We start from the raw sequence: 25,370 nt of genomic DNA, 5'->3' as shown, positions 1-25,370 counted from the left end.
TTTCATAAATTTTAATGCTCATAAGTCATAAAATCAAATTTGTATTAGAAAACACAATTCATTCATCGATTTATAGCAAATAAAATATATTGAACACATTTCTAAGGTTTTATTTCCAAAACATGACTTAAAACATCCAAAATCAATGGGTAATCCGTAATCGTTAGGTGGAATCATCTACATTCAAGCCCTTATGAAGCCCACCAACCACATTACACTTACATGGCTGGTACCCACTTTGGCAGGGAACCTCATCATAAGGGCTTGAATGTTTTAAAAAGTTCTGACTCATTGAAATAATATTTTTAAAATTCTAGAATCGCTGAAAAATTATTTTCAAAAATTCATTTAGTTCAAGAAACATCAATCTTCCAACTCTTCTTTATTATGTGATAACAACCCTCCTTAACAGTACACATTTTAAAAAATTTAAATGAAGACTTGACTGCTAGATAGTCCCACGACCACTTCAAGTGCAACCCAATATGATCCAAAAAAGTCTTTGGAATAAAATCTAGGCTTGAGTAAGGGATTCAAATCTTCCACTCCGCGTTCTCCAGAAGACAATCAATCCTCTACTAGCTTTAAAATCTTTTCCTTTCTGATTGTCAGACCAAGTAAATGTGCAATTACCATTAGATATCCCCGTTAGTTGGCAACAATCACTGAATTCATTGAACTCACGAATAGCAATTGATTTAGCTTGCACCCCACACGTTCACCTACAGCTCTGATACATTCCAATCCCCACAAGAAATGTTGAAGTTTAGTTCTTGCAGGTGAGCCCAAAGCATTCGTCTCGTATAGCATCAATAAAGTTCACTAGAATATTTTTAGGGTTCCATAAACATAAAACTCTGCAAGTGGGACTGCAGTCAAAATTATGAATGAACCAAAAGTTATTGAAATCTCTCTCTCTACTTTGGTCATATATAGCTGAATTAGATAGCTTCATTTCCAAAAGAAAGACCAGGTCCACTTTACACCTGTTCATTTGGCCAGCCAGTTCTTTACAGGCCCAGGAACATCTCAAGCCTCTAGAGTTCCACACTATAATGCTGCAGACCGATCATTTTTGGAGCTCGGACTGATCTCCATCTCTTTATGCTGCAGACGATTAATCAACATGTTGTTGGGGTCGTCCGGGATCGCCTCCTCTTAATGGTGGTGGCCCTGTGCTGAGACAGGGAAAACATAACAACGCAAACACTGTGTTAAAACAACAAATCAATAGGAGAGGACTGCGTACCTAGGGCAGCCATAAGAGTACTTCTGCTGGTGGTGGAGGTCGGCTGGAGCAAAGTTTGATCGAAGCAAGGAGTATTTTCTCCTCAGCCGGACTGCAGCCCACCACAAGCGCTCCGTGCCAGATGCAGTCGGTGAGCATGACCGATTCCCATGACCGGATGAAAATACTTCGAATGAAGAAGTAAGGCTCTAAACCCTCTCTTGTATTTCCCTTTCAAAGAAACTAATTTTTACTCTATATTTGCCGATGATCAGGGGGTCGCTCATGATACCCCTTTATAGGCACAAAGTGGGAACGATTTGTGCAACCGTTCTCCCTTGATTCTGTGCGGGTTTAACGGAAGGAACACTTTTCGTGGGGGAGCGTTATCCACATCGTGGGTAACCACCACCAACGTGGTGGTTTATCCCAACATTCTCCCACTTGTTTCGACGATAAACCCTTAACCAAAAAACCTTATGGGAATAACTTGATGAATAAAATGACCTTTTTATTTTATTCTATAGGTCCTTTGTTGAATCTCTAATCCTTATGAGATTAACAACAAAAATAATGAGAATCATGAACTGAAAGCGATCACTTTATTTATATGCATGTGTCAAAAAAGAGTTTAACAAACCCATCCTCATTACATGTTCGGAATATAATTCCGGTGCTAGCCCTTTAGTAAGATGATCAACATTCATCTCTTTGGTATCAATATTAACAATATGCACTAAATGATTCTCCATTTTTTTTTTAACAACAAAATACTTCAATTCTATATGCTTACATGACGTAGTACTTTTGTTGTTGTTCGAAAAGGACACTGCAGTTTCATTATCACAGTAGACCTTCAGTGGCTTCCCAATGGAATCAATCACCTTTAACTGTGATATAAAGTTTTTTAACCATATAACCTGTGAGGTAGTCTCGTACAATGCTATGAATTCTGCCTCCATGGTGTGAGTAGCAGTGGTCGTCTACTTTCCACTCCTCCAAGAGATCGCGCCCCCAACAAGTAAGAAAATGTACCCAGTAGTAGACTTTCTACTATCAAGGCATTCTCCTAAGTCCGCATCTGAGTAGCCAATGACCTCGAGGTGATTAACTTTATGATACGTCAACATATAGTCTTTTGTCCCTTGCAAGTACCACAAGACTTTCTTGGTAGCCTTTCAATGGGGTAAACCTAGGTTAGACTGAAATCAGCCAAGCACCCCTACTGCAAAAGAAATATTTGGTCGAGAATATGTTTGCGTGTACTGCAAGTTGTCAACAACTGATGCATATGGATAAGCACTCATCTGTGCTTTATCAATATCGTCCTGTGGACAATCCTTTAGGCTCAGCTTATCACCTTTTGATATAGGTGTTGAACTAGGAGAACAGTTCTCCATCCCATATCGCTTTAACACCTTATCTATATAGAATCTCTGGGAGAGGCCTAGAAAACCTTTTGCTCTGTCTCGACGGATCTCAATGCCAAGAACATAAGCAGCATCACCCATATTTTTCATATCAAAATGTGATGCGAGAAACTGTTTTGTCTCTGAAAGCAACTTTATATCGTTGGTTGCCAGTAAAATATCATCCACATACAACATCAATATAATGAACTTGCTCCCACTTTTCTTAAGGTATATACATTGATCAATAATGTTTTTTGTAAACCCGAAAGTCACAATGACTTGGAAAAAATTAATATACCACTGTCGGGAGGCCTGTTTAAGTCCATATATTGATTTGTTGAGCTTGCAAACCAGACAATCATTTTCAGAGAAACCAAAAGGTTGATCCATATATACCTCTTCATTCAGATCCCCGTTGAGAAACACTGTTTTCACATCCATCTGGTGTAGCTTTAAGTCATAATGAGCTACGAGGGCCAAAATTATCCTCATTGACTCCTTAGTTGAGACCGGAGAAATAAAATGTCTCATTATAGTCAATGCCCTCCATCTGGGTGAATCTTTTAGCAACCAATCTTGCTTTATGTCTCTCTATGTTACCTTTGGAGTCCTTTTTGGTCTTAAAGACCCATTTACACCGTACGGACTTTACTTCCTTAGGTAACTCGACAAGATTCCACACTTGATTTTTAGCCATAGAGTTTAACTCTTCTTTCATGGCTTTTATCTAGTGTGTAGATTGTTTGCTTTCTACAGCTTCCATAAAAGTCAACGGGTCATCATCCATATCTATGAAATCACCAGGCTCCTGAATGTACACCATATAATCAGGATATATGGCAGATCTCCTAATCCTTGTGGATCTCCAAACAAGTCATTCTTCAGGTTCAGATTGAACCTGATCATCATGTTCGTGTTGTTCCGCAATGTCCACAATAGGTTCACTTTGGATTTGTGCATCAACAACTGAATGATCAACCACATCATCATTAGGAATAATAATGTGGTATCTTTCAGTGTTTTCCTTAACAGGTGACAAAACTGGATCATGTACTTCCTCAAAACCAAGTTTTTGAAGTGCACTTAATCCTAGTGAACCTTCAAGAAATTTTGCCTTATCTGTTTCAACAATCTATGGTGAGTGAGATGGGCAATAAAACCTGTACCATTTTGATCTTTCTGGATAACCAATAAAATATCCACTAGTTGTTCTTGGATCAAAGACTTTAATGTGGGGCTTATACAACTTAGCCTCTGCAGGACATCCCCACATGTGCACATAAGACAAAGATGGTTTCTTACTTGTCCATAACTCCTAAGGAGTTTTAGGCACATATTTTGTAGGTACCTTATTCAAAATATGCACAACAATCCTTAAGGCTTCACCTTACAACTTCATGGAAAGTCTTGAATAATTCAACATAGCTCTGACAATTTCTTTAAGCGTACGATTTCTCCTTTCAGCTACACCATTCTGATAGGCACTATCAGGCATGGTATATTGAGGCACAATGCCTTCCTCTTTGAGAAATCACGCTAATGGTCCTTCCCTTTGCCCCCATCTCAGTAAACCTATCATAATATTCACTACCTCTATCAGACCTGACTATTTTAATAACTTTATCAGTTTGTTTCTCTACTTCTTTCTTAAATTTCTTAAACATCTGAAAAATATCAGATTTTTCAAAAATCAAGTAGAGATACATATACCATGAATAATCATCAATAAAGGTGACAAAATATTTCTCGCTTGTGTAACAGGGGATAAAAGGTCCACATACATCTGTGTGAACTATCTCTAATATCTCACTACTGCGTTTGACACCCTCTTTATATGTGTTTGTATGCTTAGCCTTTATGCAATCAACACATGGGTCATTGTCGGTAAAATCTAGAGATTTCAAGATTCCTTTATTTACGAGTCTCTTTATTATCTTTTCAGATATATGACCCAACCTTCGATGCCAAAACATGTAAGATTTATCATTTATCAAGCTACGTTTATTTCCAACCAATGCGTATTCAGAAGTCAGAGACTCTTGAGTTTGGATCTTCATGTTCAATCTATACAAACCATCATAAACTGATGCAGAGCCAATTTCAATTGAATTTTCATAAATGAATAATTTACAATTTTCAAACTTAAAACAATATCTAAATTTATCCAATTTCAAAATTGAAGTTAAGTTTCTATTATATGATGGAATATAAAAGACATCATGAAGATCTAAAACTATGCCTGTATCTAGAGTAATCATGCAAATTCCAACACCTTTCACATGTGAACGCATCTTGTTTCTCGAATAGATGCTATTCTCATGCATTATTGGTTTTCTTCTACTCATGAGCAACTATAGATAGTTGGAAATATGAACAGTAGTACCAGAATCAATCCACCAACTATTTTCAGGAATTTGTAATAAATTACATTCATGAGAAACAAACGATAAATTACCTCTCTTTTCCAACCACTTCTTATACTTTATGCAATCTGCCTTCCTGTGTCCCTTCTTCTTGCAAAAAAAGCACTTTATGGGAGCAGAGTCGGATTGCTTGTCTTGGGATGACTTATCCTCAGTTGGCTTCTTCCTAGTTTTTCTTTTAAATGCATTCTTCCTTGGTCCTACCTTGGATGCATGAGAAGCCATATGTGCACTCTACACCTTTTCCCCTTTCAACTTCTCTTCTTCTTCAACACACTTGGACATAAGTTCATTGAACGTTCATTTATCATTATGTGTGTTTTAAGAGATTTTGAAAGGTCCATATTCTAAGGGTAAGGACGCTAGAACTAAATGCACTAGGAAAGAATTAGAGATGATGAGCTTCATGTCATTAGCTGAGACGCTATGTTCTTCATCTCCAAAATGTGCTGACGAATATTTTTCCCTCCAATATATTTCATAGATATGAGTTTAGACATCAGGGTACTAGCTCTGGCCTTGTTTGAACTCATACATTGTGCTTCAATAACACTTAAAAACTCTCTAACTATCCGGCATTGTGGTATGACACTACGAATATTCTGAGCCACCTTAGATTGCAAAAGCAATAGGCTAAGTCTATTTGAGCGCTCTCACTTCTCAAAAGCAGTCTTTTGATCAATAGTGTTTTGATCAGTTAGAGCAACAAGTTTTTCTATCCTTAGGGTCAGATCCATATACCAAAATGTAAAAAGTATAGTTTCTTTCCAATCACTAAAATTCGATCCATTTAGAAAAGGTATACAACTAGAGCTATCTAAAATCACAGAACTAGAAACTGCACGACAAAAGACATGTATCAAGAAGCATTCGTATGAGACTAAAACTTTAATGAAAAAAGAAAATGAATAAATGCCCTTAATATGCTTATTTCTAGGCGAGTGAAGGGGGTCATCGGAGTCCTACTTTGGTAAGAGCTCCGACAGGCAAAACTACTTCGCCTACCAACCATATTCGGTAAAACTAAGGTTCTTGTGAAGTTAGACCATCAACACAAGGGACCTTTGGATACACATGTGTGTTGTATCTCGACATGTTTACCTTATTCTACCCTACTTAAATTCCAAACATGATAAAACTACCTTTGGATTGTTTATCATTTCACGAATCTAAGTACTATTTTAATAGCGGCTTAAACTGTATGATAGTGCTGAAATTCTTTGACGACATACGTGTATTCAGTCACTTTGGTGACGTGAATACACTAAGTCATCTAACTATCTTTAATGACAATATTAAACAATCATTTACACATGCATAATTTTAAATAAATGCATGAATAATAATAAAAGTCAAGCTTAAATGGGTAAAACCCTGGGTCCTCAAGCAGGAACCAGTTTGAAAGTAATCTGAACCAGTCTGAAATAGCCTCGAACCAGTTATCCAAGGGTCTAAACCGGTTCTGAACCTTATGAACCGGTGTCAAGTATGAACAAAGGTTCATAAAAACCCTATAACCGTATGTTAAAATTCTTATATTTTCTTATATTTATGAAAATAGAGACTTAGCATCTCGGAACCGGTGAGAAACTAGAAGGAACCAATCAAAAACAGCTCTGAACTGGTCTCAAAAGGGGCCGAATCAGTCCTTGATCCGGTTCAGGCCAAATAGTGCCTGAACCCTACTAGATCCGGGTCAGAACCAGTTCAAAATTGGATCCGGGTCGGATCCGACAGTAACCAGATATGGATCTGACCCGATATTAACTGGATCTGGGTTTGACCCGGTAATAACCTTATCCAGATCCGACCCAGTATGAACCGGGTTTTAACTTGATCTGGGCGGACCCAGATCCGGGTCAGACTCGGTATATAATCGGATCCAGGTCTGACCCGATTTTAACTTGATCCGGTTCGGACCCGGCATGAACCAGATCCGGGTCTGACCCGATACAAATCGGATCAAACCCATACCTTGACCCGATCCGACCTGCTTTCACTGTTTAAAAAAACATAAACAGAAACCCAATTTTTCTGAAAAAGAGGGGTTTTCCCCATCTACCTGTCGGTGACTGACGTCACCTTCCGACGATCAATGTCGCCTACCGACGATCGATGTCGCCTGCCGGCGACCGATGTCGCCTGCCGGCGACCCTCACGGAAAACCCGGACGAGCGTATCAACTTTCCCTCGCCGACGGTAGGGAAACCCTTGTGTCAGCTGCGTCGTCGGACAGATGCCGGTTGCATCGCCGGACAAATACCAGCCATTAAGCCGACGACAGTCTGTAGCAACCACTGGCGACGGCTGATTCTCCTGCAGCCCAACGGCCATAGGTAAAAATCTAAATTTGTTTTTTTTTTGTTTTTTTTTTGTTTTGTCACCCTACGGCGATAGTCGCCGGTGCCGGTGACCAGCTGCAGCATCGCCCTACGGCAACCTGCACATCCAGACGACCAGGACACACCCTGTGCAGCGGATGCGGGGTGTGGGCCCATAACCCATTGTTGGGGTCGTCCGGGATTGTCTCCCCTTAATGGCGGTAGCCCTGTGCTGAGACAGAGAAAACACAACAAAGCAAACACTGTGTTAAAACAACAAATCAACAGGAGAGGACTGCGTACTTGAGGCAACCATAAGAGTACTTCTGCTGGTGGTGGAGGTCGGCTGGAGCAGAGGTTGATCGAAGCAAGGAGTGGTTTCTCCTCAGCCGGACTGCGACCCTCCACAAGCGTTGGTTGTCAGATGCAGTCGGTGAGCAGGACCGATTCCCGCAACCGGATAGAAATACTCTGAATGGAGAGGTAAGGCTCTAAACCCTCTCTCGTATTTCCCTTTCAAAGAAACTAATTTTTACTCTGTATTTGCCAATGATCAAGGGGTTGCTCATGATACCCCTTTATAGGCATAGAGTGGGAACGGTTTGTGCAACCGTTCTCCCCTGATTCTGTGCAGGTTTAACGGAAGGAACACCTTCCGTGGGGGAGTGTTATCCACATCATGGGTAACCACCACCAACGTGGTGGTTTATCCCAACACATGTTAGTCGATTGTTCTGCCACCTTAATCTCAATGTACTCATCTTCTAAACAATCTTCAATCTCCATGTTTGCTTTAGAGAGATGTTCAAACTTATTTTTAGAGATAACTTTCTGTTTATCTTCTGTCTTTCTCCACACTTTTATGCTTCTGACTTCCTTCCTCCCATTAAAGTCGGTCTTGGTCTTCTTTTTAGCATCAGATTTTGGTCTGTTACATGCCCCACTACGGTGATATGTAGAGCCACACACATCACAAAATTAAATATCTTTTATATTCCACTTTCTGAAAAAATATCCCCAGAACTTCTATCTCAACCTCAATCTCTGGGTCAGGCTTAAACCCAGTCTTGAGTTCTACACAAATACAAGCAAAAAGGACATGCTCAAAAGACTTGGTATATGTATCTATATCTAACCGCTTACCCTCTAAATACTCAGCAACTCCTAGGAAAAAATCTTTCGTCCATAGCTCGATGGATAAATCTAGCAGTCGGATCCATAAAGGAATCGTTTGAAGGATTTCAAGCTTCCATGGAATGCCTGGTCTCCACGAGTTCATTATTAAAGTTCGGCCAGCTATCTTCCATAATCTTTCCTTGCAAGATTCAAGCTTTGATAACTTTGAAAATGGATCAAGAATAGGCCTGTCATGCGCTTAGAAGCGCCAAAAGGCCATATACAACACTGAAAAGTGCCAAAAGAGAGGTATATACATCAGAAACAAAATGGTGAAAACAATGCCATACCTGTATATGAGACCACAGGTTTTGAAGGATTGCAAAAATGAATGGAAAATCCATTCTTTTAAACTTTTCTCCCCCTAACAAGCCTGCCATGACCGTCCTGACCCACAGTTTGATCATGTCCTGGTGAGGATGAGCCGGAATCATGATCCTCTTCTTGCCATCAACCAACAAAGATTTCAGTGGTGCACACCCCTCCAAAGAGATCTGGTTAGCACCCCCCACCACATCCTACCAGGATCTAAGTCTATCCCATTTGTGCACTCCTACTAGGGCCTCCACCGGCCCCTGGATCCCATTGAGGATCCCCTCCACAAGCTCCCTCACGAGATCGTTCACCTCACCCATCTTCATGCCATCTGTGAGTGCAACTACCTAATCACACCACATCACTTCCCAAGCTGTACACAAATATAACTGAAATTGAAGATGAGCTTTTCTAAATAAAGCATACTAAATGAGTTTTTTGGTTTTTTTCTTTCGTGATTCCGACTCCATAGATTTACTAAGAATCAATGACTGAACCATAAGAAACAATATTTGGAGTTTCAAATTTATAAAGATTTCTTGGTACAAGTCTTGACTCAGATCTGTGGTGTGGTGCTAGTGGAGCAAACAATGGCAATGCCCACAAAATTGACAGGCGTTCTTTTGTCACTGTATCCAAACATCCAATATTAAGGGTGTCAATGGGTTGGGTTTGATCGGGACCTGATCAGAACCAAACCTTATAGGGTTAGAGTTTGGTGATAAAGAAGGAGGTCCGATTAGAAACTAGGTTGGATCCGAAGGGTTCAATTGGTCTATGAAGCCGAGTATGGTTGGTGAAATTTCATACGAGACCCGGATCCAACCTGATTTCTGATTAAGACCCATGATTTTTTCAATATAAAAAGATAAAAAATATAATTTTATCGGATATGGACCAGGTCTGGTTCATGTAATCCTTATAAAACTCAGGTATGGTTTTTCTTATGGTGAACTCGATCAGACTCAGGTCTAGACCTGATAAGGGCACCTCAAAGTTAGATCCAGGTTTGGACTCACCTGGGTCCGAACCAAATCCGACCCGTTGACACCCTCACCCAATATGGTATATCACCTTCAGTACCGGTAACTTTTGCTCAGATCTCTCACTCTCACGAATTCCCGTACTCTCTCTCTCTCTCTATATATATATATATTTACATCGAGTCTCGAGGAGGAGCAAATGGACTTTCTTTGCGTGCATGCAAATGCCTTGCGTGCTTCGAGGGAGTGAGGCTTTTTTGAACACTCAAGGGTCGCCTTCAGTGGCATCGTCCTTGGGGACGATGCAACATCGATCAAAAGGGGGGTATCTGGAATCATCTAGGTGGATATCGGGTTGAAAGTATATTTGGAGGGGAGGGCCACCACATTGTCCTTTTGCCCTTTGGATCGTTCTCATTGTGGACATTTGTTGGCCCTATAAGGACAATAATAAACTTTTGCTTCCCGCCAGATTTTTTTAGCACACTACATACTTCAGGGGCCGATCAATATTCCATACCCCATAATCGGGTGCCTACTCTGGAGTTCGATACAAACTCGAAGTTGAGTTGCATTCGTTCGAGGGGAAGGGACGACTCTGCTCAAAGCCAATCTGGAAGGGCGAAGAATTTTGGGGATGCCCATTGGAGAGGTGCACTTGAAACTGCAGGTCTTTTTGCCGCATGAGCAAATTGTTGCTTTAGAAGAGATGATGAATAAATGTGTCAAACCAGCAATGAGACACATGAATAGCTTCAGGAGAACCAAGCAGATGGCGCAGAACGTAGATGTTTACGATTGTATCATACCTTTGAGATAATCCTCTAGGCCCAGGAGACCAAGGGTCTTTCAAGATTGATAGCCATGAAACTCATATGTTGGAATTTATGGGGCCTAAACTGCCCGCAGAAAGGCTCTTCTTATCCTAGTGGTTGAAGGAGACTAGGCCAAACGTTGCAGTCATTATCGAGACTAAGATGGAGTCTGTCTCCTTAGCAGATGTGGCTTCCATTTGGAGAGGTGCGGGACATGCATACAAGCCAGCAGAAGGGCACAAAAGCGACATTTTGGTGTTGTGGAAGTTAGGCCTTCCAGCACAGCTTGTCGATTTAGGGTGTTTTTCTATATCCATACACTTCCCCTTGCCCCATCCAGTCTCAGAGGTGGTTCTCACTTGTGTGTATGGCCCTGTCACTTCGGCCTTCTGGCTTGCTTTCGAGAATGATCTTCAGTGTATCATTACGATTTTTTCCCAACCACAGCTATTCGCAAGAGATTTCAACTGCTTGCTTAGTTGCAATAACTCTAGCGCTTTGGTTGCTCTGAATCCATCTATACGGGGTTTCCAAACTTTCATAGATAACAACTTGTTTGTACTTGATCATATTGGAGAACATTTCACTTGGTCCAACAAGCGCTTACAACCCTGTCTGAGGATTTTAGACTGAGTTTCGGTAAATGTCAGCTTAATGGAGCAATTTAATGACATTCTGGTCAGTGCAATGCCATATACGATTTCGGATTACGCGGCATTGATCATCACCTGGGGCATGGGTTTCACAAGGGTGAGACCCTTCTTGTTTGAACAATGGTGGGTCAGAGATGCTGAATTCAATTCTACTGTTTAAAGAAGTTGGACGAAGTTAGTGCAGGCATCTAGGGTTGCGATCATATTATGTGTCAAATTGAAATGATTGATGGCTGAAATTGTTCGGTAGATTAAAGAGAGAGGGCCATCTCGTCTTTCTCATTTGGGAGAATGGGAACGAGAGCTATCAAATCTAGAGGATTAGCTGGCCTCTAATCCCAATGCGCTTGAAACACAACAATGGGCCATCAAAGAAAGCATGGGGGATCTTACAAATCGGATCATTGAATGGAGAATTAGGGAGGAGATCAAATGGAGACAGAGATAAAAAATCCGATGGTTGGCATTAGGTGATGCCAATACCTCTTTCTTTCATCAAACAACATCTGAGCGCTATCATGGGAGCAAAATCCAATCTATATCAATCGAAGGGAGAATTTTCACCGGGGATCAACTATTGTCGGCCATCAGCAATTATTATGCTCAGTTTTTCTCACTTCCTGCCAATGAGGGTGGGGATATGGGCACTCTCCACTTTTGCTTTCTGTCGTCTCACCGAGCTCAACAATTGTAGGTTCTGTTTTCTTTAGAGGAGATCAAGCAGGCTGTTAGAAAACTATTCGATTTCAAATCTCTGGGATTGGACGGTTTCCCGGTTGACTTTTATAACTTATACTAGGAGACAGTCAGTCGGGACCTTCACGCTCTTTTTGCAGAGTTTCACCAGAATGCAAGATTGCCCTTTGATTACCATCGGTTCATGATGGTGCTGGTCCCAAAGAAGAGTGCATCGACGAACATAGCATATTTCAGACCGATCTCAATAATGGATGCTTTAAGGAGGATTATTGCTAAGGTATTGGCAACGAGACTAAAAGGTGTCATCGCATCTCTTATTTCCTACACCCAGCTCACCTTCATCCCAGCTAGAAGCATCATGCATGGCTACATCATTGCATCTGAGGTGGCGCATTCTATGCAGTGTAGCTGAAGGCCTTTTTATATGTTAAAGCTTGATATTTGCAGGGCCTTCGATTCAGTGTCATGGACCTATTTCTTTCAAACTCTAGAAGCTATGCAATTTGGGCAAAGATGGTAATGATTGATCAAAGAGATTATCTCTAAGAATGAAGCAGTGGTAGTAGTGAATGGCAAAAGGAGAGGGTTATTGCCGATGGAACACAGACTATGACAAGGGTGCTCCTTATCAGCATTGCTTTTTAATATTGTAGCCGAGGGGCTTGCCGTTTTGATGCACAGAGTAGTCGAAGCAGGACTTCTGAACCCCCTTCCCTTCGATGTTTTTTTTAGCATGTGGTTCAGTTTGCAAATGATATTATCATTTTTGGAGAAGCTTCTTTACAATAGATGACCATGATGCTTCTCATTCTAAAGATTTTTGCTACTATCTCAGGGTTGCACATCAATGAAAGGAAAAGTTTCATCTATCTATTCAACGCCTATAGAGACACTCGAGCAGGAGCATCTACAATTTTTTGTTGTTCGATGGAGGAGTTTCCGACCACCTACCTGGGGTTGCCGTTACAAGTAGCTCAGTCGCGTGCCCCGACATGGACAAAAGTTATTGAAGCAATTCATCATCGATTAAGCTCTTGGAGGGCCAGATTTCTGTCCATAGCGGGTCGGGTTACAATGATAAAGTATGTGCTTTCCTCGTTGCCTTCTTATTTCTTAACGGTGTTGCAGATACCTTCTTCGGTTGTCAAAGAGATCAATAAGATTTTAAAAAGCTTCCTATGGAACAGATGTCTTGGTGGCAAGAAGAAGCACTTAATTGTATGGCCATTGATAACACAACCTGCGCAACAAGGAGGCTTGGGCGTTCAGAACCTTAAGCTCAGAAATATGGTCAATATTCTCAAATGGTGGGCTGATTTGGAGTCATCCTCAGATCCCTGGGCTATTTTTCTTAGATGCAAATATCACCTTCATCAAGGTGATTTAATCGTTTGTCTAAATATGATGTGCATGCCGAGTTCTCATTTGTGGAAAGCATGGAAGCGGGTCCTCATGCAGTGCAGACATTTCGGGGAAACTTCACCGGATTTCTTTGAATGGGCAAGGGACATGTCCGATGTAGTTGCCATTGCTAAGGTTTATGGATCACTGCATCCTCCTGAAGTCAATTGGTTTCCCAGGGATCAATTGTGGGGAAATGGCCCCACTCCACGATCTAGGATCTTGGCATGGCTTATATTGCATGATCATGTACGGACCCAACTCAACCTGAAACGGTGGAGCTTTCAATTGGCCAATAAATGCATGTTGTGTGGGTCGCAAGAAGAATCCACGAAGCACCTCTTTTGGTACTGCCCCATCATGCAAGAAATGTTTCAGGCTACGTGGACAGTACCTGAGGTGCAAGTCATAAATGACTCTATTTTCAGAGATCTCATTCGGGGTCCCCTACAAATAAGGCGTAGCAAAAAATGGAGATTCATCTTGAGAACAAGGTTGTTTACCTTGTGGTGGGTGATTTGGACTACACAAAACAACTTGATTTATAGGGTTGGGCGTGTAGTCTTGACGACGCTGGTGTATCAGATCAACTATGATGTCGTTGCTGCCATTCACATTCGGTGGGGGAGTGGGGGGCTGCATGGTTTGCTGGCTGCGATTGTTTAAGCTTAACTCCTGTTTTTGTTTTTTATGCTTTGTTTCTTCATCTTGTCCTGGGTCCAACTCTAGTTGGTCCAGAAGTCTGCTGTTCTGGCAATGTTATTGGAATACTCTCTCTCTCTCTCTCTCTCTCCCCACAAGCACACATACAGGTTAGAGAATAGCCCCAGAAAAGTGCGTTGTTTTTAAAAGGAGCATTATCCCTTTGTACTTAGCCGTTAGAATGAAAATCATTTAGACAGAATGAGTATGAAGCCGTTAGAATGAAAATCATGAATAAAGAGATCGAGTACGATTGTTTGAATTGCAAACCGCCAGCTGCTTTAATTCAAAGTTTAGCCATTGCCAACAGGCCATCATCAGAGGCACATTCTAGGAAAAAAAGATCTGGTGCCATGTGATTGCACACTTTTAGTGTTATGCTGCACTTGATCACCCTCCATCTTGCCGATAGAACCTGTCAATTGTGTGGCCCAACAAATATTGGAGGACGATTAGATGCAGCAGCACACTAAAAGTGTGCAATCACATGGCACCCGATCCTCCCTCCATTCTAGGCCATTGACATTGCCTCTTGTGACCGCAAGCACCTCCATGAAACACCTGTGTGCATGTAAGTATGCTTATATTTTCTAAATTTTACATATGCTGATATTCTCATGATTTTTCTATAAAAATATCTCTTGCAGCAAGGTCGAAGCTGGGCATACTCTCCGGTGGGCAGAGGAGACCTCAAGAGTTTTACCAACCGGAGGCCAGCTGATGTGTGGCCTATGATGAGAGGTTTTTCCTTGGATTATCAAAAAAAAAATCTCACAATATTTCCTCTCACAGAGAATATAATGAAATTTGTGACATGGATTTAAGCCATGGACAACATTATTAATAGCACATTGACAGACCTTTAGTTGGTAAAATCTTTGAGGTCTCTCCTCCTCACTATGAAGTACACCCAGCTTCCCTCTCGCCATATGGGACGACCCCAATGAGTTTTGAACTTGTAACATTCCATCAACTTGGTAACATTCACAAGTTGCCCTTAGCAGATGAACGGGAGCTCTTGTGGGCGAACATTCCCTGCATTTGCTCAGAGAGAGAGAGAGAGGGAGAGAGCACGTGAAATTAAAATTTACAGTCCAGTACCCAACGTTCCTTTGTGTCATAAAGTCTGGCTGTGGTCCCATTTTTGGTGAAACCCTTTATAATTAGCCGTTACAAACGGCTAACTGTTTGAATCCAAAACCTAGGCGTTACCATGGAGTCAATAAAGGCCAAATACCGAAAGCTTTAGACCTGGAAGGGTGTTGACTTGGTTTGAGTCAAAAGATCAACAAAGGATCAAGTCAATGAGCCCAACTGATGACCCACCTTTTGCTTTGTAAAAAATTTCCCTTCAAAATGAAGGATGACTACCATTAAAGTCCTTTCCACTTTACTGGTAGGGGCAGCTGGTGCACGTCACCTTGTGTTGGGACATTGCAGGTTCAAATCCCAATGGTATGGTTGTATAACTGGTAGGGTTCTGCCTAACCGCATGTCTTTTATAAAAAATGTCTTTTTCACTTTATTTTCACTGTGAAGCAACTAAACCCAGTTGACTGAGTGATCATAATTGTGACAGTTAGGACTTATACTATGATTTGACTGATAAAAAACGAAAAAGAAGAGGAAAATTATTCTGCACAATCAACAAAATGTCTCCTAATAGCATTATCCGGGTGTTTTCATAATGTCAAATATCACGGTATCTTTGGAAATGATACAAACCATTACACATCAAAATATTACAATATATAGAAAATATCCTGCTAAAACAAACATATGCAAAAATATGATGTACATTGTGTTGACAACTTCTTTTGAAAAACTTTACTTCATTTAATTCGTTCATAACTTTTAATATTGTTTTGTTTTCCAATAAAAATATGGTGAATTTAAAAAGTTTCAAAAACACAAATATATATATATATATATATATATATATATATATATATATATATATATATATATATATATATATATATATATATATATATATATATATATATAGGGAAATGAAAACCTACCCAATAGAAAACCTTTCAAACCTACCCAACAATGATCATTTTTTTGTAGAATGTTAAAAAATGTCACGATATTTCTCAATATACTTCCCTTCTCTTACCAACAGGGCCTCCGGTTGTCTGGTAGGAGTAATGTGTGCACATCACCTTGTGTTGTAGACGTTGCATGTTCAAATCCCATGGTGTGGTTGTATAACTGGTGGGGTCTGCCTAACAAAAACGGAAAAAAATACTTCCCTTCTCTTTAGTAGTAGTGTGCATAGCCTCAAGGCCAGAGCCAGCACCGCAAACACATAAACACATTGACATTGTATTTTTTGTTGTTGTGGATGATCTCTTTACTTTCTGAACTGGATCCAGTTTCAAGTTGGATTGGACCAAAATGGCTCTAGGCTCTTGTTGAAACTGAGAGTATAGCCCAATCGGATCAATTTGGGTCCAGGTCTAATGATCCAAATTGAGACCCTTTTCCAAAGACTCAGGGGTACTTTAGATGGGACCTGCTTGACCCCTTGATATTGATAGGCTATAACTTCTCTTTGAAGGCCCATGTGCCAAGGCCTACTTTTGGATTACATAAATGCAAGGAAGTTGCTCTCATTCCATGCTTTTTAGTGAGATCACATTCCTTTTCTTCTTTTTTTGATAATCCAAGGGAAAACCCTGTGCCGACAAGACCTCGGCTGGTAAATTCCATAAGATCCCCTGTCCACCTAGGAGTACACCTAACTAACTTCGACCTTACGGCCAGGAATGCTATCCGTGGGTTTCGAACTTGTGATGTCCTATCAACTTTGGCGACATTCACAAGTCGCCCCTACCAGATGAGCAGAGCCCTTGTGGGCAATTTTTTTGGGGGCCTTCATTATTACATATCCATAACCATGTAAGACTTGGATAGACACAATTTGTGGGAGTCATCAATCCCGTTGATTATGCACTAGGACGGTCCACAAAGTCAAATCATGGTATAAGTTATAGCAGTAAAACTAAATTAAGTTTTATTTGGGGAAAAGGAAACTAGTATTAAAACTAAAAAATTAAATTTACAAGCTAAAGTCAAGTATCATGTAAACTAAGCATTTCTTGCATTTTTTTTTTCAAATCTGATGCTGCACACTTGTGAATTTGCTAAGATTCAATTGTTGGATGATGTTTTTTCAATGAAAAATATGATTTTTTAGATGCTTAATATTTAAAAAAATTTAGCCATTGAGCTTTTAGGTTTAAAAATTTCTTCTCATGCATCGTAATCGGACATCAAGAGCTGGTCTCTATAAAACCAAACATGGGGATGACATAGGTAAGGGCATGTAGATGAAATGTGAAAAGTTGTGTAGATGTCTTAAAAAGCTGTGGAAGGGCAAAAATGTCGTAAAAAGTTGATAATCGAAAATTTGGACATGAAGAGAATTTTGACAATTTTTTTTATTAAAAATGAGGTTCGCACATTTTGGGGGACATTCATAACAATGACTTGTAAATGTCCTCAAACATTTGTGAACGTCCTCATACATGTGTGCCCCTTATGCGATTATTTTTATAATAAAAATTTGGTTTGTACATTTTGGGGACATTCGCAACAATGACTTGCGAACATCATGCAATATTTGTAGTAGGGTAAAAATTGTCTTAAAAAGTTGATGATTGAAAATTTGGACATGAGGAGGATTTTTGCAAATTGTGAGGCTTTTTTGAAAATGCACTATTTGACTAGTATATATGTTCATTTTCTGTATATATATATATATATATATATATATATATATATATATATATATATATATATATATATATATATATATATATATATATATATATATATATGTGTGTGTGTGTGTGTGTGTGTGTCAAGTTTTTAAAATTATCATTTTTGCTGATAATTTTTTCATAAATCAACAACAAAAAAGAAAATCTCACCAGAAATTCATGCCCGACTAATTGTCCTTTAAACTTTTGTCACTAAGCAGGAGAGAAAGGGAAACAAAAGGAAAAAGAGGTGATCCAATTGGGGCAGATTGGACTCAACTTGCTACAGACACGGGCCGGATAGGAAACAGGGTTCACACATTGGACCTGACCCAGACACATTTAAAGAGGCTAGGTCTCGGGTAGGAGTGCAAGTTGGGAAGGACCTTTATCTGATTCCAATCAGAAAATTTGGACGGATAGAGCCCCAGTGGGATTTATAACAATTAATGTTGGTCCAGTTGGACCGGGTTGGGACTTAGATAAAGAAATAAGTTTGGAACTGGGTATGACCCAACCTGCTTCTTACATTTTAAAGGAACACAAATATACTTGATCTGTTTTTGGTGGATCTACTGTCAAAGGAGGTCAAATTGTATCCAGGTCTAGAACTGTACCACGTGTTCCTAGTCGAGTCTTACAGTGCTGGGTCAACCAAGATCCGACCCGTTTGCAACCCTGGCCTGTCTGTCTGCTTTACCAGACCCACTTGCAGCACCATCACGATGAACATGGTCAGTTTTGTGAGCATCAAGCGATGGTTGGTGAGATTCTGGCCTTATTCCAACCTGGGTGTGCTCCAATGGTGGGCTCAAATTTAAAATTTGAATTGGTTGAGAGCTTGGGAGTTTGGGAATGCATTGTACCAAACGTTGGCCTTTCCCAGTTTGGGAAGGCAGAACCAAAACCAAAGTCTTCTGCCCCCCACTGCCACCTTACTAACGGCTACTAATCACAAATTTTTCAAATTGATTTCCCTTTTGCTACGCATAAAATACCACCAAACTACTTGACAAAAAAAATACAATATCTGTTGGCGGCCCATCTCAACCCCCAACAAGTGTGTGGGGTTGAGAACAAGCCAAGCCTTCAAAGGGAGGGAAAAAAACAGAAGCAGAAAAGATGATAGATGGATCTCAACCACCATTCTCTCTCTCTCTCTCTCTCTCTCTCTCTCTCTCTCTCTCTCTCTCTCTCTCTCTCAGCTTGTTTAATCATAATCCCCAAATTGAATGTATTTGTAGGCGGGCCCCATATGAACAGAAAAAGTGGTCCCCACTTCATGTTTCTGTTCAATCTAAACCATCCATGGTTGTTCCTTAGTTTCCAAAGATTGTTGAGGATTTCACTGAACAATTGAATCTTCAGATATTTGGAGTAAAAATACAGTTAGTGTAACGTGTATATACTTTTTGCATTGGTATTTATCAAATGATATCACAAGTATTAGGCACACAAGCACACAATTTAACGTGGTTCGACACAGAAAGAGTGTACGTCCACGGCCCTGTGAATCTCTCTCTATTTCTCTCTGCACATTGGAGAGAGGAGAGGTTCCTTTATGTACAAAGATGGGTTACACAAGTTTTGGTCTTTTCTTCCTCTTTATCGCAATCCAATGCTGTTACAATCCCACCTGCATTAGGCAACTCTCTAAAGCTAACCTCATCGAGTCGTCTTTGAGTTGACGTTTTGTTCCCTTCTACGTTGGGTTCTTGAGTTAAGAGAGTCCTCATCAGGTCGACCTCTTTGGCTCATCACTTTGGCATTTGCTGCTGGATTTGGATCTCCTGATAGAAGTTGAACCAGATGCAGCTTTTCCTTAACAGTATTCAATGATTTTCCTTACAGTATTCAATGAATTTTTTTAGGCCAAATTTTTGGCACATTATTGTTATTATACGTAGTTTTTTCATGAAAAAAATATTAAATTTTCATATTTTCTAGCTGGCACTAACTAGTTTCTTGTTGGATGAGTGAATACTGCCTAAGTGTTAGAAAATGAACCCTATTTATTCAAGTCACAAATCCCAAGTTCCCAACCGTGAGAGAGTGAAAGATGTGACAAGTTGGTGATTTGAGAACTCTTTGTGTAGAAGCCAAAAATAGCAGAAAACTTCAGGATGCTTCTGACCATTTTGAAATTTGACCCATTGACTTCCAATCATTTTTCTAACCTCATTAGCCTAGCCAAACTGTGCTAAGGCTAAGAATCATGCATCGGTTCGCGAGCAGGGTTTGAAAGTCTACAAACGCATGAGTAAAGGCTCGGCTTTCCAAGCCATGCCAGTCCTAAACCAAACCCCCCCTTAGCTTGTTGGTAACACTAACATTTCTGATTCAAATCGGTTGACCATTTTTACCAAAGAAGCCCTTTACTGTTCTCAAAATTACAGATATACCTCAACATAATGCCAATAATTTTGTCGAAAGAGTATCACCACAATGCCCTTTTGCTCGAGTGGAATACCATTGCCTTGCATAAACATCTTGTTAATAAAATTCAAAGATGGGTTTTCTGCAACTTTTGCTCAAACATCTTGATTTATGTCAAAGCTTGGCTTGGACTCATTTACTTCAAAGTGGAGACTAGTTATGAAATAATGTTATTTACTTCCTATGATACCATTGCATCTTACACTCACACTATACACAAAATGAGAATTTGGTCATTCTCATGGCTTACAACATGTGAGCTGAAAGTCATCATTACCATGGTTGATGTGATGATCAAGACAAAGATAGAGGGTGCTATGGGCCTTTTGACAAAGCCAAGAAAAAGTCCTCTCATGCTATAAAGTATAAAGAGGGTGAGGGTAACCTTGGCATTTTGGGACACCACTCCAGCAGTTATCTCTCACATGAATCCTATTCCTCCCCGACTCTTTAGGCTCCTCGCTCCTTCATATCATGTGTTAGAGAAAGAGAGCTTTCCCTTTTCCTTAGTTTTTTTATTTCCAGTATTATGATGACACCCCTCACTTCAAACTACTACCATCCATTGCCGTGTCTCTTCTTTATCCATATAAATATCACAAATGCACCCTCCTGTGAAGTCTGAAAAATGGTCGTCATCATATGGATAGATGCCCCATTGATGATCGTTGTGCATTGGTCTTTTATAGGCCTTTTGGCCAAAATCCAGCTTCGAGTTTGGGCTTCTGGGTGGCAAGATCTCTGAGAGTTTTTGCTTGTCATAGTCGATGCCTATCTAGGAGGAACGCCATTATCGTCGGGAGGTCCGTCTCTGCTAACGTTCAGAAGGTGAGTTCGAGTGGTTTGCAGAGATACCCTCTTCCTAGAATGGATGGGCTTGTAGAAAAGAAGGGAGAGGCCGAGGAAAGGAGAGGTGAGTCAGTGTCTAATGGGAGTGATGATTTCAGAGACAGTGGGTCTAGCTGTGTGAGCTCGACGTGTTGTGGGACGAATGAGGAGCAGAGTTGCTCGGATGAATCGCCTCGGGCGGGGTGGTTAATTGGGAAGGGTGAGGGAAAAAGTTTCTCGGTTGCTGTTGGTGTTGGCGAGAAAGAGGACACACATGTTTCAGAAGAGAAGGAAGACAAAACGGATGAGAAAATTTCAGGTAATATAGTATTTTCTTTTTATCTGGTAATTCCTTTTACCAAATTTAGAGAAAATGGTGAGTACCCACTTTCCTAACAGTTCGCATTGCACGTGGAAACGCGTTGCTTAAACGTTACAATTCGATGATGAAAAGAAGCAACTCTAGTTTAAAGACGAATAGTTTTGGCATTGCTTTATGACAATGCATAATTATCCTTCCTTTGCTTTCTTTTGAAGAAATTGAGATGATGAAGGAGAGATTTTCAAAATTGTTGCTCGGGGAAGACATGTCAGGTAGTGGAAAGGGCGTCGGTACTGCTCTAGCTATCTCAAATGCCATTACCAATCTTTGTGGTATGGTTTTTTTCTAACCTTCCTTTTGAAAATTTTAGTGGGGATTAGTTGAAATGGAACTAGAACTATTCCTTTTCCCTTTTTAATTTGAATTCTATTAAATTTCCCTTCTGCAGCTACTATTTTTGGGCAATTGTGGAGATTAGAACCCCTACCTCCTGAGAAAAAATCAATGTGGCGCAGAGAAATTGAGTGGCTTGTCTGTGTTAGCGATCACATTGTTGAAATGATCCCCTCCTGGCAAACATTTCCTGATGGAACTAAGATGGAGGTAATTGAATTTCCAGGAGTTCATCAATTCTTCATTGTATGTTTGTTTTAGTTCAAGAACAAGAATACAATCTACCAGGCGCTAAGTTGTTTTATTTGGTCATTGTTCATGTTTATAGCAATTACTCTCTATTTTCACATTGTTATTCTCTAGGCGTTGTGATTAGTGCATTAAGCATTTGGTTTCTGTGGAATAGGTAATGACATGCAGGCCACGTTCAGATCTTTGTATTAATCTTCCTGCTTTGAGGAAACTTGACAATATGCTGCTTGTAAGCTTTCAACAAACTGTCTGCGTTTCTTATCCCCGTGTTTTAAGTTGCTTGTTCTGAAAACTTTTAGTATAACAGGAAGTACTAGATAGTTTCAGCGACACGGAATTCTGGTATGTTGATCAAGGTATTATAGCACCTGATGCCGATAATGCGGGATCTTTCCGAAGACCTGGCAGGCGCCAAGAGGAGAAGTGGTGGCTGCCTGTCCCCAGGGTTCCTCCCTGTGGCCTCCATGAAAAATCAAGGAAGCAATTGCAACACAAACGTGAGTCCACAAATCAGATACTTAAAGCAGCCATGGCTATAAACAGCAATGCCTTGGCAGAAATGGAGATTCCTGAAATCTACCTAGAATCTCTTCCGAAGGTATAAGTTTTCCCATGAGTTTGCTTCATTTGGTTTCTTCTATTCATTACAATATCTTTACCCATCCATTTTATTGAGAAATGTTGATTATGATTGTTTTAGACTGGGAGGTCAAGTCTAGGAGATGTAATACATAGATATGTTACTTCAGACCAATTTTCTCCTGAATGCCTTCTTGATTGCCTGGACTTGTCTTCTGAGCACCAAGCTCTTGAAATTGCAAACCGTGTTGAGGCATCAATTTATGTATGGAGAAGAAGGTCAAACACTAAGCCCGTGAACACTGTGAATCGTTCTAATTCAAGATCTTCATGGGAGATGGTTCGGGACCTAATGCTGGACTCAGATAAACGAGAACTACTTGCAGGAAGAGCTGAGAGCCTCTTGCTTTGCTTGAAACAGAGGTTCCCTGGTCTTTCACAGACTACCTTGGACATGAGCAAAATTCAATATAACAAGGTTCTCATCTTTTCTACTACCTAATTTTGCAGATTTGGACCTCAGTTGGAGTTTGGATGTTGATTGCTAACAAGTTTGGAACATGGCTTGCACTTGTAGGATGTTGGGCAGTCGATTCTAGAGAGCTACTCTAGAGTTTTAGAGAGTCTGGCATTCAACATCATAGCTCGGATAGACGATGTTCTCTACGTAGATGACATAACCAAACATGCTGATCAGTTCTCATCTGTACCTACAGTCAGTGTGTTAGCACATAAGAAGGTCACACTGCCCTACTCTGTGCCTGTGTCTTCTACCCCATATGCAACTGCTTTCACCACGCCGAGCTTCTCACCAGTGCCACTAGTCAGCCCTGCAAAGGGAGCTAACCCCCCATTTCTCAACAACAAGCTCCCTTCTCGTGGGTTTGGTGTGAAGAAAGTTTTGACAGATTATCTTGGTGTCGATGCTAAGGGGAAGAACAACACTGTAGATGTTCTGAGTTCTATCAACAGCAAAAATGAAAATGTGGGGAGCAGGAAGGAGACCGTTGGTCCAACGCCTCGTGACTGATCAACAATGTCCGGCTCTTCCTTCAGTTTGCCAACTATGAATTTGAGAAGTGTTTTTCTATGGATCCAGGGAATTCGTCATCTGAATTGTGTTTTTGGTGTCGGAGTTTGCTGATTCTCATGACAGCAACAACTTTGTACATAGAGCTGACTTCCATTGCTTGATTTTGAATCAAATAGATGAGAGCTTACTCATTCTTACTCTTTTCATTCAATTGATCATTAATATTATTTTTTAAATATTTGATGGTTCTATCTGTCATGATTTTAAATATGTATGGGGATTTGGAATTCTTGATTAAACCTAAACTTTAGGGTCTAGACCTCAGTAGCATGATCATGCTGGCATGATGATCTTCAATCCCTATGCAATACCCTAAGCTCTCCATAATGAAACTGTTAAAGGCTGCAATTGATGCTGCTGCTGTTCTGAAACAGTGATTATAAAAGCTAAAAGCGTGAGCTGACACTGCATTAAAATCATGGCTGAACTTGATAGAACAATTGATCACATTTATAATAGTAAAGTGCTATTATTACCCTCTTGTCCAAGTGGGCAGTTTCGTCTTGATTGTGGAAATCTGGGGCAATATCCTCATTTGTTGGTCGATTGCTTCAAATTTCAAAAGTTGTATCTCATATTTGATGCGTTCCATACTAGACCTAAATACGTCTGGTTTTGGTTCCATATGGACAGGAAACTTGTTAGTCCATTGAGTGCTACTAAGGGTATGTTTGATGGCTTGTCCAGGGTTGGACGAAATGAACAAAAAGAACGGAACAGAACTTAAGTTCTGTTCGTTCTGTAACAACTGTTCCAAGTCCAACGTTTGTTTGGACCGTGCTCAAATGCTATGTCCCAAATGTCCGTTGTTTGATGATAACGTGTGGGCAACTTGAACAGTAAGGACAATGGGTCAAATTACTTTGTTTTGGATCGTAAAACCCGATCCGTCCACCATTTTACATGTTTTAACAAATTTATTATGGTTTTTTGCCCGGATATGAATCCAATTACGGAATTATATCTAAAATTTTAAATTTTTGCTCAAAATATGAATTTGGAATTGAATTTTTGCCCCAAATATGAATTTCGAATGAGATTTTTGCCCCGAATATAGTTTTTTGCTTTGAATATGGATCTCAAATTGGATTGTTGCCTCGAATATGGATCTCAAATTGGATTTTTGCCCAGAATATGGATCTTGAATTTGACATTTGCCTCGAATAAAAAATCTCTAATTGGATTCACTGCTTTTTAAAAGTATGCAGGCCTACTTCCTTAATATTTGATGATGAATACTTAAGGTTTGGAAAAAGTAGGCAACATGCTTGCTGCATTTTTTTCAATATCACAGCTATGGTAAGTCAATAACCTTGTGCCATACAATGGGCTCATCGCACCACTGAACATAATTGGATGAGAGACTATCCTGCAAGTACCTCCACTCGCCTGATCAATTATTCCCCAAACATTAAATTTATAATGTAGATTTATGAAAATGATCCATGGTATGATTTCCACTTAAGTTGGTTTATCCTCGACAAGTTTAATAATAGAGCAGTTGATTTGCAAGTGAATGACAACCATGACTAAAATATGATAAACCTCAACCATCAACTAACTGCAAAT

At 40.1% G+C, this 25,370-nt stretch overlaps 1 protein-coding gene across 1 annotated transcript; it reads left to right on the top strand.

The window, feature by feature from the left end:
• Nucleotides 1-10,835: 10,835 nt before the first annotated feature.
• Nucleotides 10,836-23,948, top strand: LOC149839930 (uncharacterized). Its single transcript, XM_090004956.1, has 13 exons — nt 10,836-11,227; nt 11,324-11,423; nt 12,126-12,302; nt 12,473-12,541; nt 13,484-13,675; nt 14,776-14,869; nt 21,044-21,481; nt 21,664-21,816; nt 21,933-22,087; nt 22,284-22,358; nt 22,437-22,727; nt 22,830-23,186; nt 23,286-23,948. The coding sequence occupies exons 1-13, from the start codon at nt 10,836-10,838 to the stop codon at nt 23,736-23,738; spliced, it is 2,946 nt and encodes a 981-aa protein (XP_089861082.1). The 3' UTR covers nt 23,739-23,948.
• Nucleotides 23,949-25,370: the final 1,422 nt, after the last annotated feature.

Source organism: Nuphar pumila, chromosome 4, assembly GCF_984573655.1.
Source record: "Nuphar pumila chromosome 4, dmNupPumi1.hap1.1, whole genome shotgun sequence".
In the NCBI taxonomy this organism is placed as follows: domain Eukaryota; kingdom Viridiplantae; phylum Streptophyta; class Magnoliopsida; order Nymphaeales; family Nymphaeaceae; genus Nuphar; species Nuphar pumila.
Note: the sequence above shows the minus strand (reverse complement) of the source record. Positions and strands in the feature narration are given on the sequence as shown.